Here is a 15993-nt window from a genome sequence, read left to right on the forward strand (position 1 = left end):
TTAGTCCAAACTCAAAGATCAGAAGAGGACTAAGAAATGTTTTACATCTTCGCACTCAAGATTTTAGAAAAAGTAAATCTCTTGTAAGTACTAAGTTTTTAGGAAAGGCACTTTTACAACAGTGTAACTATATCAAGAAAATTACAAAAAATATATGGTACTTTTATATATCAGCTAATTTATTTATATAACGTATTATTAAAATTGAACTTACTTTATAAATAAATAAAATAGACCGCTAAAAAAATGAATTACAAATTTAATAGAGTAAATAAGTTAGTCTAAATTGAAATTAATTAGTGTGATGTCATCTAAGAAGGTAGAACGTGACACTCAATTAGTTAGTAGTATAAAATTTGCCAACTTTAACATTAAATATATTTACTAAATTACTAATTTTTTTTATCATAATTTCTATTTATCTTGCAAATATTTCACACAAAGAACATTTTTAGATTAAATTTGACGAACTATTGGATGAACTGGAGGAGATAACACTACGATAAGATGGCCAATTTTCATCTACTCTTACCCCTCATAATACCATCCAACAAATTTTCCTTTTCAAGTTCATACCAGAAATTCATGGCGTCAGAAAAAATGATTTTACAGAAATTGTATTTTGCACATCAGTACAATCTATCGTAAAAAAAAGGAATATCGCTGAAAGTTCAAAGTTGATATAGATTAAATAATTATTAATTTTATTTAATTTACGACATTGTTAAATTAAAATTAATTCTGTTTAGATGCCACGATTAGACGCAACAATAAGATTTGCCTTATTATCAATCAACAAAGAACTATTGTACTTCACTAAACTTCATCACAGACATGCCGTAGAGATGTGCAATATTCATTGCCGATTTGGTTTTGCCTTCAGCAGTCTCGGCATATTTATATTAGGCTAAAAGAAGCCTTGGAAATTAGGCTTAGATAATATACAGTTTTTTAAAGATAAACTTTCCATTTAGTTTTACGAACGAAAACTAACCAACAATAAAATAAACTGCCTTGATTTGATTACTAAATTAAATATAATAACTATTAATTATTAAGTCTAGAATAAAGGCCAGCTGAAGACACCTTTAAAAAAATATGGCATTAAAGTTAGAGTCGACCTTGAAGGGAATTATGGCCTTTATTCATATTTAAATTCTAATCAATTCTGATTGATGATCCAATAAAAAAAAAAAGAAAACATCATAATATATATTTTAATTATGTAATATAATAAAATATTAATTCGCGATGCTCATGTTTGTTATAAAGATACTATGTCTGCTATTTTTAAACATTTAATCTAATTTACTCGTTTTCCTCGAGCTAGATATTTTGTCAGATTTTTTTTCAAGTTCAACATGTTTTAGATTATTGTAAAAATATAAACTTGTAACGCCTGATAGGACATTGGTATTTGGAGAATCGATATTATCTGTATAAAAACTTTTTGGTTTTAAACATTTATAAAAACGACCATCGGTTATAAAATTGTTACTTCACATACCAAAATTTTCAATGTTAACAATTTTTTCTTTTTTTAAACAATAAATAAGTAAAATTGTACTTACTGTGTGTTGATCTTTTGTCTGATATAGATGGCAGTTGAGTAACGGTAAATCCTTATCTTTTACCGTATAGAACAGTGTGTAATACGGTTCTAACGGTGTTATTGTCAACCTGGAGACTAGCATGAGCGGATGGCTGCATACCAACATATTTGAATCTTCTAAACGTACTTCTATTGTCCCGCCAACTCTCAGCGATACCTGCAAAAAAAACAAAAAAACATCATTCTTTACTATATATGTTTATGTAAATAGTAAACACAACAATCTCTCCAGTTAAATGCTTTCAACTTATTAGCATTCAGTCCATTAAGGAAACCTTGGCCTCCCCTGAAACCTCTTCCATCATCCTTTTTTTCTTTTGCTTGCAATCTTCAAATTTCTTGGAAATGTCAGCTGGTGACCTGGCATCTGACTGTACACCATCCATAATTCGTCCATTGTGGTTCAAGACATTCTACACTTCTAGTTTGGAACAATTTTTTCCTTCAACAGCATTTTGGGGTCCTCTGTCTCCAAGACATTCTGACTACACCGCCTACCTATTTCAATCTACCAAGTTTTACCACCTCGGCTTCTTGAAAGAGGTACACTAATTCTTGATTCGTTCTAAGCCATCATGTTGAACCCAATTTTAATTGGATCATAGATATGCTGTACAATTTTCTTTCAAAAAGCCTAAAACTTCTTTTCGTTCACCTTGGAGAAAACCCATGGTTTTTGAACCATAGATGAAGGCAGGTTTTATCAGTTTCTTGCAGAGAACAGAGTTAGTATTTTTTGGGGACCCCTCAACTATAGCGGAAAGATTAACCTTAGAATTAATATTCCAGAAAAATCGCGTGTATTTTAAAGGAAATAAAAGAAATAATATCTCCACAAACGAAGACCATTGTTTATCTAGTAAAATAATATATTTCTAAATAGACATGCCTGAGTGACACCATGAGAAAAAACAAACAAAAGTATTTAACAATTAAAAACATGTACCATCAAAAGAACGTAATACATATGTAACTTTCCCAGTGTATTAGGGAGAACACAAATAGAATTACAGAAATACTAATTAAGTCTGTCAAAGAACAAAGAACAATAGAAGTACGACGTATTAGAAGAGGAGGACATCAATAAGTCATCGACCTGCTTCATCCGCTGAACTAGAAAATTTGTCTTTCTTAAATGATATCTCTAAAGGTGATTTCATAAATAGCTTATAAATATTTCGAAGATAAACTTTTATCAGAACAACAATAAAACAAATCTGTTCAACAAGAATAAACAACCTGTAAAGATGCTAAGAATAGATAAGACTAGTTTATTGCCTTCAGCGAATATTCTTGGAAATGTAACGCAAAACTTCCACAAAATATAAACATAAACAAGGGCTAACTAAATCTGAAATAAATCTATTGTGATTATACTCACTCAAGTTCCTCTCCTTTCTGTGATTATTATAATTATTGATAAATTGTAATTTATAGGGGTATAGTAACAAATTACAGACATTATTATAATTGAGTTCCCATTAGACAGGGGAACATGCGCTTTCTGTGATTATCTTCCCTCCCCTTGATTTTGCACGCCAATTAAAAACTTATAAATTCTTCCCGAGACAATAATTTTTGCAAAAAAGAGTTTCAGTTGGAATTGCCAAGTTTATTCCCCATATATGACTAAAGATTAATAAAAAAAAATAATAATAAATACAAATAAATAACTCAAATTGATAATATTGTAACCGTGTAAGTTGGCAGAACTGGCTGAAAAGACTCCTGCTAGCTGTTGCTAGTAAGTGTAACCTAACCTTTATTATTATTACCTTCTCAGTTGAGCTCGAGCAATGTTACGAGTTTTATCTTACATGATCTTTTTTATTTTTAATTTTGCCACGAAAGTTTCATTTCAATTTCTTTAATGCTACTTCAAATTTAAGTCTTATGTTCCAGTTTTGTTTTTGGATATTTTTTTTTTTTACAAAAAAGTTCGATATTTTCATTTTATGATTTCTTCATTGTCTTTTTTCCTTGTAATTAAGGTATATAATCTTCTAAACCCTAGAGCCTATGGCCCGTTAAAGATTTTATCTTAATATTTCATATATCAAGATACAGCAGAATTATAAAGTTCTTTAGTCACCTAGTTTTATTTAACTCTTCCAGCAACCACTTAGAAGTGAAGAGATAAACAGTGGATGTTACTTGAAGGCATGGATAATGGTGCCCACAACATGTATCACAACATCTGCACACCACTCACATGCATTGTTATCTATTTTCTATTCAGCCTATATTTTATAAACATTTTCTTAGCTATAGTATAGTTTCGTTCCAGTTTAATCTGCCTGTTTACAGAAATATCTCGTATCTATTTCTCTTTAAAGTGAATTTCTTTCTCCATACTAGAACAGTTGTTGCCGATTATGGAGGCAGTGTTCAATAATTCTACTTTCCACATGGATATCTGAGGTTCAATATTCTTTCAACCAAAATCATTGCTTAGAAGATCGGATTTTTATTTTATTTTAGTTTTAAATATTGGCATTTATACATGAACCGATGACTCCAAGATGGACTGTGGGTCTGGGTCTGGAGTGTATGGGGTTAAAACCGAGGTACTCATTGAGAGATCTCTTGGGAGATACGCCACAGTCTTCCAGGCCGAGGTTTTTGCGAATAAATACATGTGCTGAGGAAAACCTGCGGATGGAACCTAGAAATAGGGAGATTCGTATCTTTTCGGACAGCCAGGCTGCACGGAAGGCTCTTGTATCCTTCCAGAATGACCTCTTCCCTGGTTTGGGAATGCTGAAAGGCCCTGGAACTACTGGCTCGGTACAACAAAGTTCGGCTGGAATGGGTGCTGGGTCATGTGGGGATTGAAGGGAATGAGAGGGCCAAGAATGGAGCTAGTAGTCCTGGGGATCACCAGAGGGTCGGTTCGTGCGGATCTCAGAGATAGGATCTGGAGGGAGCACGAAAAGAAATGGGTGATGTGTCCTGGGGTTAAACGCAGCAAGACTATATTGGCTGTGTAAGCAAAGAACCAAAGAGACCCTGTGCTTGGGTAGAAATCAGATTACTCTGATTACAGGCCTATTCACGAGGTAGGTTCAGGAAGCATCTATGCAAGGTGGGGCTTATTAGCTTGGAACCGATGTGCAGATTATGTCAGGAAGAGGAGGAAACGACCTCTCCCCTAAGGAGATTGTAGAGCAGAAGGAACTAGTAGGGAAAGTCCTCAACCTCTTTAGAAGGGTAGGGTTCGCTTACTAGAACCTAGAAGGGGTTGGCACAATAAGCCTCTTGTGGCTGCAGTGCCGTGGGACGTAGATCCCGTCCCATCAACTATTCTAATTCTAATTCTACACATGAAACATAACAGAATAATTTAATAAGAAATAGTGTCGCATAATGTAGATATTGGACTGAAATTGGATCAAATAGTAGCCCTCCCACTTAACTTGCATTCATTCTTATAACTTTGTGTTGGTAAAAGTATCAGATTGCGAAAATTGGATGCATTGGAAACTAGCCGTTTAGCTTCTCCCACATAAACAAATCGATCTTAGTAAAAGGAGGTACACAAGATGAGGGAATTTATTAGAAAAACATATATTTTGACGGCCACAAGAACAAAGAAGAGATTTGGAACAACTGCTTTGTGACAAAAGAGGATAGGTTAGTATTTGAAAACAATAGAAAACTTTTAAAAATCTACGATTTTTCTAACTTAATTAATCCTATTATAAACGTAGATCTGGGAAGGTGAAGTAGACTATAGTCGCCAGAGATCATCGATGGATGCGCGTCAAACAAATTAGCCATCAATTAAACAGAAAGAACACTATCAAACGCCGGCAAGGCACTGAAAAGGTTCCAGACGCCAATGACGTCAAATATTGGCTGTATTAATTAAATAAAAAAATTAATAAAGTACATAATTTCCTTTTATTAAAAGAAAAAGAAAAAAAAAGTTAACTCGACCATAAAAATTATATTTCAGGTGGTGAAGTAATTTTTCAGAATTTATATAATATGGACCGTCCTTGAAAGAAACTACCTAACCAGCCACCAAATCTCATCTCGCTCCCATCATATAAAATCTAATAGCAAAGAATCCTCACAAATTCCTGAAAATCAACCCGTTCCGAAAAAAAGGTGTACTAATTTTTCCTCAAAGTTTCCGTAAAACAATAAATGTTACTTTCTCCGCCTTATCTCTTAATTATTAGAGGCGTATAAGTGATTTATCACTAAATTCAAGCAAAGGCAAAAACAATGTAAAGTACTTTCAATAAACTCATCATACAATCAGTACAAAGTTTCTGCAAATAAGTTTTTAAAAGCAATTACCGAAAAAAACATTAGCTTTATTAGCAAACTCCGTTGATTGTACTGTACAGTTAATAGAAATGCATTCAAAGTGGACTATTAATAAGTCGGTGCCAATATATATATTGACAAGTGTTGACATTAACCATGATGTATTTGTCCATTGGACAGACTATGGTTCAATATGACTTTATTTTTAGCGTATAAGTGGTCAAACACAAGCCAATATAATACCACAGAGCGACAGGTTCTTAGCTGAATTTTATCTTTTATAGATTTATATAATTATTTTATCTATTGTGAAAGACTGTTATTAAAATTCATATAAAACCTATAAAGGTTTTACCTTATAGAAAATGCAAAAATTAATCCCTAATTTAAATTGAAGTTAAAGGTATTGGAATTGTTTAAAGCATTTTCAAGACGATCTGATGAATTGTAGCATTTATTAGATATTTAAGTCGGTTATAATCTCTTTCGCTCACATACTCAAGGACCAATTGTGGAAACTACTTTTTCTGACTGAGGGGACCTCAAGTCGGATATTTCCAATTACTAAAAATAGAAAATCTGCACGATGATTTAGAAGTAAGAAAAAGAAATTTATATACATTTTCTAAAAGTTTGAAACTTTAAAAAAAATGGGAATATAAAAAATAAATAAGTAAAATAATAAATAATTATTAAGGTTAAATACCAACAGTATAAAACGGCGCTTATGTTGATGTACAATGTGTATAAACGAAACAACCTGAGAATAGTTAAATAATAGTTTAAATAAAGTAATAGTATAAAAAAAAAAGATACTGTCAACAAATGATAAAACAGAATAAATAAAGAAAAAGCCTAACATACGAAGAACTCCACCTGTTGTATATTTCATAGAAATATTCCCAGAAATAGAATCAATAAACAGTAAATAAAATCAACATTTGTAATGACATCATTAATCAAAATTTACAGTATAAATATTTAAATTTGCTTTTTTTCTTTTAAGTTGAACAAGTTTACTGTTACAAATGTTTTACTGTCTTTGCGAATGGATAGAAAGAGTCATCCAAATAGCCCTTAGGGAATGTGGTTAAGCATTAGAACTTACTCTGATTATCCGCTAGGTTTTGAGGTACTTAGCTTATGATTTTCTTCACTACCTCCCTAGAAGTAGTTGCTCTCACCAAGCCCAATTTCTCTGTTCATTTCTGTTACCGTAATCTGCGGTGTAGCAATCTTGTGGACCGGAGTAAGGCTATAGAGATGACTGGTTTCCTAAAACTGATCCGATATGTGGGTGCCTGTTTGGCACCCTAATCTGGGAGATTAAATGCGGAAAACAAAATCGGCTGTTCGAAGATTCATTCTAAAATTGAAAACTACTCCCTTTTGAGCATATTAGACTGAGAGGTGGGTAACTGGGTCAAAGCAAGCAAATTACAAGTCCATCTTACGAACCTCTGATAGTCAAAATACACGGTACACTTCTTCGTGCCTAGCATCCAGGCCAACTGCCCGAGCCGACTCTCTTTAAAGGATTCACAAAACTTCACAGGTTGTACCACAATGGAATTGTAATGATGTTTATAAAATTCCTTAATTTTAGGAGAATATCTAAAAAAACGAAATGTAGCTTTTTTTCTATTTGATAATGTCGCCATCAACTGTAAGGGTTCAGCTGGAATTCAACAATTTGGTAATTTTCACTTTAATCATACGATTTTTTCTAAAATGGCATGAACGAGTTTGATTTAACTTCAATCAATATTTACCGACTGAAAAATATTTTCCAATCAATTTAATTTTAATAGAAGGATATCCTGATAAGTATAATCATAAGCATTTTTGTTAAGTGCTACCTCAGATCAATGACACTCTCTTACCAAACACATACGTAAAATATACATGTAAAGCAAGTTAAGAGAAAACCGCTTATGCAGAAGTTCGGTCATTAAAGATTTGATTCTTAAGTTTTTGAAAATTCCCCAAAATTTTGCCCTAATGCTTTTCTCTAAACTTAAGATAATAATATCCGTCTAATTATATTTGTATTTCTATCTTTTGAAAATTTATCTGTTAAATTATTTTTTGGATAGTTCTGTGGAAACTGGGTTTAAGTTTAATTCTATAATGGAGAGTAATATTTGCGACTAAATTATAAGTACGATTAGACCAGCTGCTCACCTGTATTACATGAAGTTTCATGAAATGGTTCCAATTTGTATTTTTTTTTTTTTTAAGTACCACAGAACCACAAAATAAAGAAGAAATCAGCTGCACTAACATCGAACCTCCACCAAAGGGAATGTTGGAACTAATTGTCAATTTAGTGTGGAAATCGAGGGATAACAAGAAATACTAGGATAGTTCAAATTTTAAAATTAATTGCCTTCCCCCTATAGATACTGTAAGGTTCGTAAGATAATATTTTACGCGAAATTTTTTTATTCATAACCTTAATGTAGCGAAAATGTACTAATTAAAGCTTCTACTCTACAGACATTGCAACTGCATTTTCAGTTTTAGAGATTTTTCCAAAAACAGCATTAAACGACTTTTCTTTAAACAAAGAAATTCAATCAGGGTACCTGAAGATATGGCTTTACATTTTCAATGATTCCACGAAAACAGAGTAAAAGTGGGGTTAATTTCAAACGGAAGTTGTTTTAATTGTGAAACATTACCCTTCCGCCAACCGGTACCACAAATGATCCACAGAACTGAAAAACATCCGGTTATCAGCCTGACGCACCTGTATCAAAAAACCAAATAAGCATCCCGCAGAGGTAGTGGTGGCTTGCACTGCTAATCAGTCAATGTCTCATATTATCCACCATCTAAAACCAAAGAACTAAGTACCCGAGCACCTTCCATTGACAATTTATACACCTTTTTCTAAGAGGTACAAGAACATTCTCTTTAAACTTTCAATTCTCGACAAGTATCCTACATCAAACATGAGATTGTTCCATCTTTTTTCATTGAACATAGAACTGTTCTTCGAAAGATTACAGCATGGAACTGTGGCGGCTATGACAAAAGAAAACATTGGGTATTTAAGAAGTTTTCTTGATTTTCTGGTTTGATTTTTAATGCGTCCTATTCGTTATGGGAAAGTTTAGTTTACTTTACTGATAAAAAAATAAAAAATGGCCATAAAACAGTAAACTGTTACTCTACAGCGCCACTAGCCACTCCCAAAGAAAATGCTTCTTCGACCTTGAGATGGAAAGCCGGTATTCAATGCACTGAATTAGAAGAAAGATCACTGGATTTTTTTCTCACCTATGACTCCAAATTGTCAGTAATGCAATCGAGTCTCTATTTAGGAGTAAAAATAAGGCATATAAAATAAGTTTTGGAATTAACAATAATGTCAATGTCAAAAGTAAAAATCAATTAGCATTAGCTTTAAATTTCTAATTATTATCCAGCAATCAAAAGACTTTTTTAATCTAATTCAGATAAACATCTATCTAGACTTTTTCAATTATCAATTAAATAAATAGTTTTGTACTAATTAAAAAAAACGGTTTAAATAAAAAGCGAGTTCTAGCATGCCATCATATTATATGACATATGACATACTTGACAGACTCAAAAGATCTAAATTGAAAAGTTCACAAAATAGAAAAATAATTATTAAAATAATTCGGAGTTCATCAAACCCTGCATGAGTTATTTTATTAAAAGATTTATAATAATTATTGTTATAGCATTATAACTGTCAGACATAACCAGTATTGTAAATACATTAATAAAATATTATTTCGTTACCTTCCTGACATTTTCCCCTTTACGTATTTGGGCAGCTATCCAAGGGATCATTGGGTTTGATAGTCTTTTATCAACTGTAGCATGTCCAAGATATTCCAAAAGAAACGACATTTTCATAAAAAATACAAATGAAAAACCAATCTTTAAAATTAAATCATAATTCATGTACAGCACAACTCAGCCTCCAACAAGGAACACTTGATGAAAGAAATAACAAGCATAAAAGTCGGATTTAAAAAAATAATCGTCAAATAGAACTATTATATTCACTTTTCAAAAATCAAACAACACATGTTTACCCGATGACAGTCAAACGCGACTCTGGTTGTCCCGAAATAACAATCTGAATGCAACGGACATTCCCTCCCATTTGTTATGCCAACCACCAACCAGAAACATGAAGGTAAAGTAACGGCTGACTGCTTCCCAGCTCACACGCTAGATAGCTCTATCGAATGGACCACTTTAGGTGGCTAATCTGAGAGCAGATTATTTATTAATAATTAAAAAAAACAAACCCCTGTCTACAACCTTCTTCCTTGGTAGATGACTAATTTTATAAACTATTTCATTTTCAACTTTCACGGTAAAAGCACGGTACGTAAAATTAATGCTGAAATGTTTATCAGGATGGTAAAATATTTGAATGATTGTAAGATTAAAAGAGTAATAAAACGCTTTTGCGCTTAATAAAACAAATTAATAAAATAAAAGACTATAAATCCTGATTAATTCCTTACATATTAACTCTATCCATGATTGTTTCTCCTCCAAAATTAAAAAAGTATATTATTTTAACTGATAGCCAGTGATTTTGAGAAATGACATCGCTCTTACCCTTTTAATAAAATAAGTACGTTGGTTGAGGAAAACCGAAGTAATTAGAAGTTGGAAACAATCAGATTAAGCTTACATACAAATCCCAAATCGCATTTTTGTGTTACTAACTGAAACACAGTGCTTCTTATAACCTCTTCCATGTTATCTCCAGATCTCCACCACATGTTTATGTTTGTGGCCTGTTACAGTAAGTACAGGTTATGTGGTTCTCCTAACAAAGAAGTTTAGTGAAACAGTAAAAGTACTTTTTAGTTCAGAAGTTCAATAAATGACTAAAAGATGACTGATGAAAAAGAAGAACCAGAAGTAGTAGAAGATGCATGGTCTTTAAAAATTCCTGAATTCAAACCAGAAGATAATCCTCATTCACTTTTAGAAGAAAGTTCATTTTCAACACTATTTCCTCAATACAGAGAAGAGTATCTGAAAGAATGTTGGCCATTAGTGGAAAAGATACTTGGTGCTCATTTTATAAAGGCAGAATTAGATCTGATGGAAGGTAGTATGACTGTGAAAACCACTAGGAAAACTTGGGATCCATATATCATTATCAAGGCTAGAGATATGATCAAGCTACTCTCTAGAAGTGTTCCTGTAGAACAAGCTCAGAAAGTTTTGGAAGATGGTTTTGGATCTGATATAATAAAAATCGGTTCCATGGTGCACAAAAAGGAAAAGTTCTTAAAAAGACGGCAGAGATTGATTGGTCCTGCAGGATGTACAGTGAAATCATTGGAACTATTGACTGATTGTTATTTGAAAGTTCAGGGACAAACTGTAGCTGCTGTTGGACCTTACAAAGGATTAATTCAGGTAATTTTTAATTTCCCCTATTGTTTTGTTGGAGTATCTGTTATAATATGATCATAAATTGCATTTCATGGGGAGTGGCAGTAAACCAGATTTATTTCCATTTGAAAGTTCTATTGTGCCTCCCCTAAGTGTTATGTTGGTTACAGAATATATGTAGGCATCTGGAAGTATGTGAAGATGAGCAGCTAACTTAGACTTTGTGGGTACTGCAATAAATTAGTTATTCTGATTCTGATTAGTTACATTACTTTTCATTGTAAACCTAAATAGTTGTATTCTTCAATTCTTCTGTATGCTCTTACAAATTTTGGTGATGTTAGTAAAGAAGTGTTAGTGTAGTTAGTCTTGCTTATTCTGAAGAAGCCAGGGTTCCTCAAAAAGTGATTATTCTACTTTCTTCTACGGATTTATATTACTCGTATGAACATTTTAGACTTCTAAAATTAATCCTTGAGAAGTTATAACAACAGTAAAATTTCCTTTATTTGTATTTTATGTTGAATATAGAAGTTTCAACAAAAAAAGAAGATTTCCAACATAGAATATGAGGTTGCATCCGTAATGCTGGCCAATGACAAAGATTTTATTAGTAAAAGTATCTACTTACTAGATTTCCTTCTGAATGGAACTGGAGTTACATATTTCATTACAAAGACACCGTTCTTTAGTTACATCTTTATTAACTAATAGAACAATGTGCTTAATATATGATGTTCATGCATGTCATATCCGTTGTTAAAGGCACATTTTAAATCAAATATTGAAAGTTTAGAATACAATTTTTCTCCTAAATCTTTTTTTTTTTTGTAGCAGGCTAAAATATAATGAATTTTTAACGTAAAATATGGTTTACTATTTCAGGTTCGCCGAGTTGTAGAGGATACGATGAAAAATATTCATCCAATTTATAATATAAAATCATTGATGATAAAACGTGAACTAGCAAAAGATCCACAACTGAAGTCGGAGAATTGGTCGAGATTCCTACCGAAGTACACTAGTAAAAAAGTGAAATCAAAGAATAAGAAACCCACATCAAAGAAAAAGAAAGAATACACACCATTTCCTCCACCACAGCCTGAAAGAAAAATTGATAAACTATTAGCCTCTGGTGAATACTTTTTGAAAGAAGATCAAAAAAGAAAGATTAGAAATCAAGAAATACTGAAAAAGAGAGAAAAAGCTGAAGTTGCGAGACAGGAACGTAGAAAAGAAGCATTTGTACCACCGGCTGAAAATGTTTTACCTTCGCAAAAACCTAATTCATCGTTGGATGTAGATGTGAAGGCACTTAAGGAAAAAGTAAAGAAGCTTAAAAAAAGAATTAAAATTCCAGAGTGAATTGTATTAATTTTTAAAGGTAGGAATCATATATTAGTTTTTAAATTTTTAAAAGGTATTCACTGAAAAATTGATGTTAGGATCCAATCTTATGTTTTAATTTGTTTACCTAATTTCAGGATCCTCGCTGCTTGACCGAATTAATTTTCATCCGTCATTGCTTACTTTCCCCTTTCATTTTGATTGGTCCCGAATGGAGAGGTAAGGGATTGGTTCGTTTAAGTAAAAATTTCAAAAAGAAAAAATGTTCAGAATGAAACAAAACTTTCTACGATGGATGATCATTGGTAATTTCAGTTTGTTTTCTGTTAAAAGAAAAAGAAAATAAATGTATTATTTGTTTAACTATTATTAGTTTTACATTTTACTGGTCAGTATAAAAACTGATAGTTGGACTTGGAGATTGTCATTGTTGTGAAATCAAATATTTTCAGTCACCATTTTGTTGTATTCTAAATTTTTATTTTTTGAAAATTCTTGAAGTTGATTTTACATTAAATCTGTGAAACACATTTTTATGACTCCATCGGCATGATTGCAGATCAGAAAATTTCTGAAATTGAAATAATTAAATGTTTGTTGAAAAAAAAAACAAAAAAAATGAATTATAAGAATAAGTTGTTCACGAAGAAAGTGTAAAAGAGAATAATGTGCTCCATAAAATTAACAATATTTTATTGGTAAGACGGTAAAACAATAATAAAAAAAATATTGTACATATGTTAATAAATTTACTTAAATTAATCAGATCTTATACATATTTATAATGATGTAATATGGTACAATTTCGAGTATAAAATTATGCACAACTTGTCATCTCTTTTTTTTTACTTTAATGATAATGTCAAAATACTTTCCCTCAATTAAGCTATTTACATAGTTAATATTCGACATTCTATAATATTTAGGCTAAAGTTGCTATATAAAACTATTAAGTACATTGTGAGAAAGGTGATGCTCCTCTCTTTCTCTTCCAATAAGTTTGCGATCAAACTTTATCATTTCTTTTAATTTATTTTATAACAAATTTGTTCGATATAAAATTGTTCTGTCCAACGTATGTATTATTAGAATATTTACAGATACACTTTTTAAAAAAATATATTTACAGACATTGTAATAATAGGTACAAGAAAAATGTACATTAATAATAATACTTGCTTTGAACATTTATTTATCAAATTAATATTGAAGTAATATTCACAAAATTATATATATATATTTTTAATTGAAAAATATCATTTACAAAATTTACAAATACTAGTACATTTGGAAAATTAAATATTTGTTAAATTTTTAAAATGAGCAAAGCAAATGTGCATCAAAAAAGGTGGCAAACTTTAACAAATTATAAAAATAATTGTAAATAAAATAAAGTTAATACTGAAGTAATTAAAACTGAGAATGGAATTGCTCGCTCTCATTGATTCTCCTCTTAGGAGACTGATAACTTGATTTATGGAGAGAAAAAAAATGATATATACGTCATAAAAGTAGGTAACAATACGTTTAAAAAGTCCATGATATATTAAATTAGGACCATGTTACAAACTGAAAATAACATTTGTCCAAAGAATGAGGATTTTTAAAAACTGTCACCCCCCCCCCCAAAAAAAAACATTAGAATGAACTTCTTGGTGAACGCAAAGAATATTCAGGCTTTAGACTGAGTAAAAAGGCTTTACCTTGGTTCTTTTCAATTTTTAGGAAGGCAGCTAGTAGAATGACTTCCTAATGTAAGCGACTTTACACTCTACTATACCCTGGGTCACTTAACAGAAACAAAGAAAGGCAATGACCTTTAATTTTGTAAACTCTTTAAAAGTTAGGAATATCTCTGCAATGAGAGTTAACTATTATGCTTCAAACTATACCCTCAAACCACGTATCCTTCGATAACCGCATATTTACTTTAAAAAAAACATACTCACAAGTTGCAAAGTTCTATTCTAATAATAAAAATAAGAAATTATAATAATGGTCAATAAAACTGTAAAACAAATTAAGCCAAAATCAGAGAGAATTCTAACTTAACATAAATTATATAAAAAAAAAAAGAGACAAAAAAAATGGCGTAGAAGGGGCTAATATATTCAGGAAGGTTATTTTCTTTTTATTTATTTTATTTTACTTTTTTGTTTTGAGCCACCCTAACTTATCAAACCATATCAAAAGTCTCTCTCGGTAAAAACCAGTCGAATAAGGGGTGTATTTTGGTATATCAATATCGATTAATTATAAAACAACATATATAACAAAGAGCTAAACAAAATAATAAAACAAAAGGTTAAAAATCACAGTAACTTATTTGACAAGTACTTTTAAGGAAGTACTTGAGAAAATACGGAAATAAAATTTTTATAAAAGTAAAAATTTCCTGGCCGATTTCTTGAAAAAATAATTAATACTTTGCACTAAATGAAAGCATATTTGGAATTATCTAGAATAATAATATAAATATAATAGGCCAGGAATCGTGTTTAAATTCACTAATAATTTTCGTTGATTATATTCAATTAGGGAGCCTATACCCTAGTGAATTGGCTAAAAACTTTAGACATGAGCACTCTTTGTTTCTTTAGCACTGGATTATGGATAAAAATAGATATAGTAAAATGAGTATTATCAGGAAGATACAATGTCTACTTAGTATCATTTTTTTATATAATTATAAAATTCAAACAAAAAATATTTGCATTCTTATAAAAAGTCTTACATACCAGAAATTAAAACAATTCTGTAATACTTAGCATAAGGTAAGGAGAGAAGATTCGTTAAGGTTCTTCGCAAATTAAAATGTAATTTTTGTTTAGCTTAGAATGCTCTTCGGAATGCATGTTTGTATCTAAGTTGGCGAAGAAACAGAACCAAACGTCCATTGTTGCGACGGCGACGAAGAATTACACTGTTCTGCGATGAGTCCAATGTCTTGGCCTGTTCTTGAGTCCAAGCATAAACTGAGACGAACATGTTTTAATAGACCGCTTTTCCTGTTATCCTCAGAAATACGTACCCATTGCTGTGACAGATATAATAAAAATATAATTATTAAAATAATTAGTTCCTGAAATAGCTGATATGATTTATTGTTCAACAGATACCACTTTATAAATAAAAATGAGTTAAAAGATTTTAGTTACGGATATTCTTTTGTAGAACCCTTGTAAAAATGATAGCTTCCATTACAACTTAATCTTGTTTACAGGTATGATCCGCACCATACTTTTTTTTTTCTCGAATGGCTATTTTACTAGTCTGCACAATTACAACTATATTTTCACTCAGAAAACGTTTTTAAAGGGGCTTGACTTGTAGAAACAAAGTAAAACTAT

At 31.3% G+C, this 15993-nt stretch overlaps 3 protein-coding genes across 5 annotated transcripts in view; 1 reads left to right on the forward strand and 2 right to left on the reverse strand.

Annotated features, from left to right (window-relative positions):
• plx (PTB_TBC1D1_like and TBC domain-containing protein plx) overlaps positions 1–10048 on the reverse strand; it is a 74292-nt gene extending 64244 nt beyond the window's left edge. The window contains exons 1-2 of one of the 2 annotated variants that reach the window (XM_074134052.1): positions 9668–10048; positions 1572–1769 (exon numbers count right to left, since the gene is read on the reverse strand). In XM_074134052.1, the coding sequence (XP_073990153.1) occupies positions 1572–1769; positions 9668–9832 (363 nt within the window). In that variant the 5' untranslated portion in view covers positions 9833–10048. The remainder of the gene's footprint in view (positions 1–1571; positions 1770–9667) is intronic. The other variant, XM_074134050.1, reaches the window with a different exon arrangement.
• Positions 10049–10634: 586 nt separating this feature from the next.
• On the forward strand, positions 10635–14281 carry dbe (KRR1 small subunit processome component homolog dbe). Its single transcript, XM_074134068.1, has 3 exons — positions 10635–11320; positions 12182–12680; positions 12781–14281. Exons 1-2 carry the CDS (start codon positions 10787–10789, stop codon positions 12659–12661), a joined length of 1014 nt encoding a protein of 337 aa, XP_073990169.1. The 5' UTR covers positions 10635–10786; the 3' UTR covers positions 12662–12680; positions 12781–14281.
• The window catches only part of Pgant2 (polypeptide N-acetylgalactosaminyltransferase 2), a 358252-nt gene continuing 355578 nt past the window's right edge, over positions 13320–15993 (reverse strand). For both annotated transcript variants that reach the window (XM_074134056.1, XM_074134057.1), the window contains one exon: positions 13320–15680. In XM_074134056.1, coding sequence (XP_073990157.1) covers positions 15507–15680 — 174 coding nt within the window. In that variant the 3' untranslated portion in view covers positions 13320–15506. The remainder of the gene's footprint in view (positions 15681–15993) is intronic.

Source organism: Rhodnius prolixus, unplaced genomic scaffold, assembly GCF_049639745.1.
Source record: "Rhodnius prolixus isolate KJV_2025 unplaced genomic scaffold, Rpr scaffold_10, whole genome shotgun sequence".
NCBI lineage: Eukaryota > Metazoa > Arthropoda > Insecta > Hemiptera > Reduviidae > Rhodnius > Rhodnius prolixus.

Excerpts from the sequence above, each read along its gene's own strand:
- dbe (XM_074134068.1), top strand. The coding sequence starts at position 10,787 with ATGACTGATGAAAAAGAAGAACCAGAAGTAGTAGAAGATGCATGGTCT. Across the intron at positions 11,321-12,181 it reads CTTACAAAGGATTAATTCAG|GTTCGCCGAGTTGTAGAGGA; the intron begins GTAATTTTTAAT and ends TTACTATTTCAG.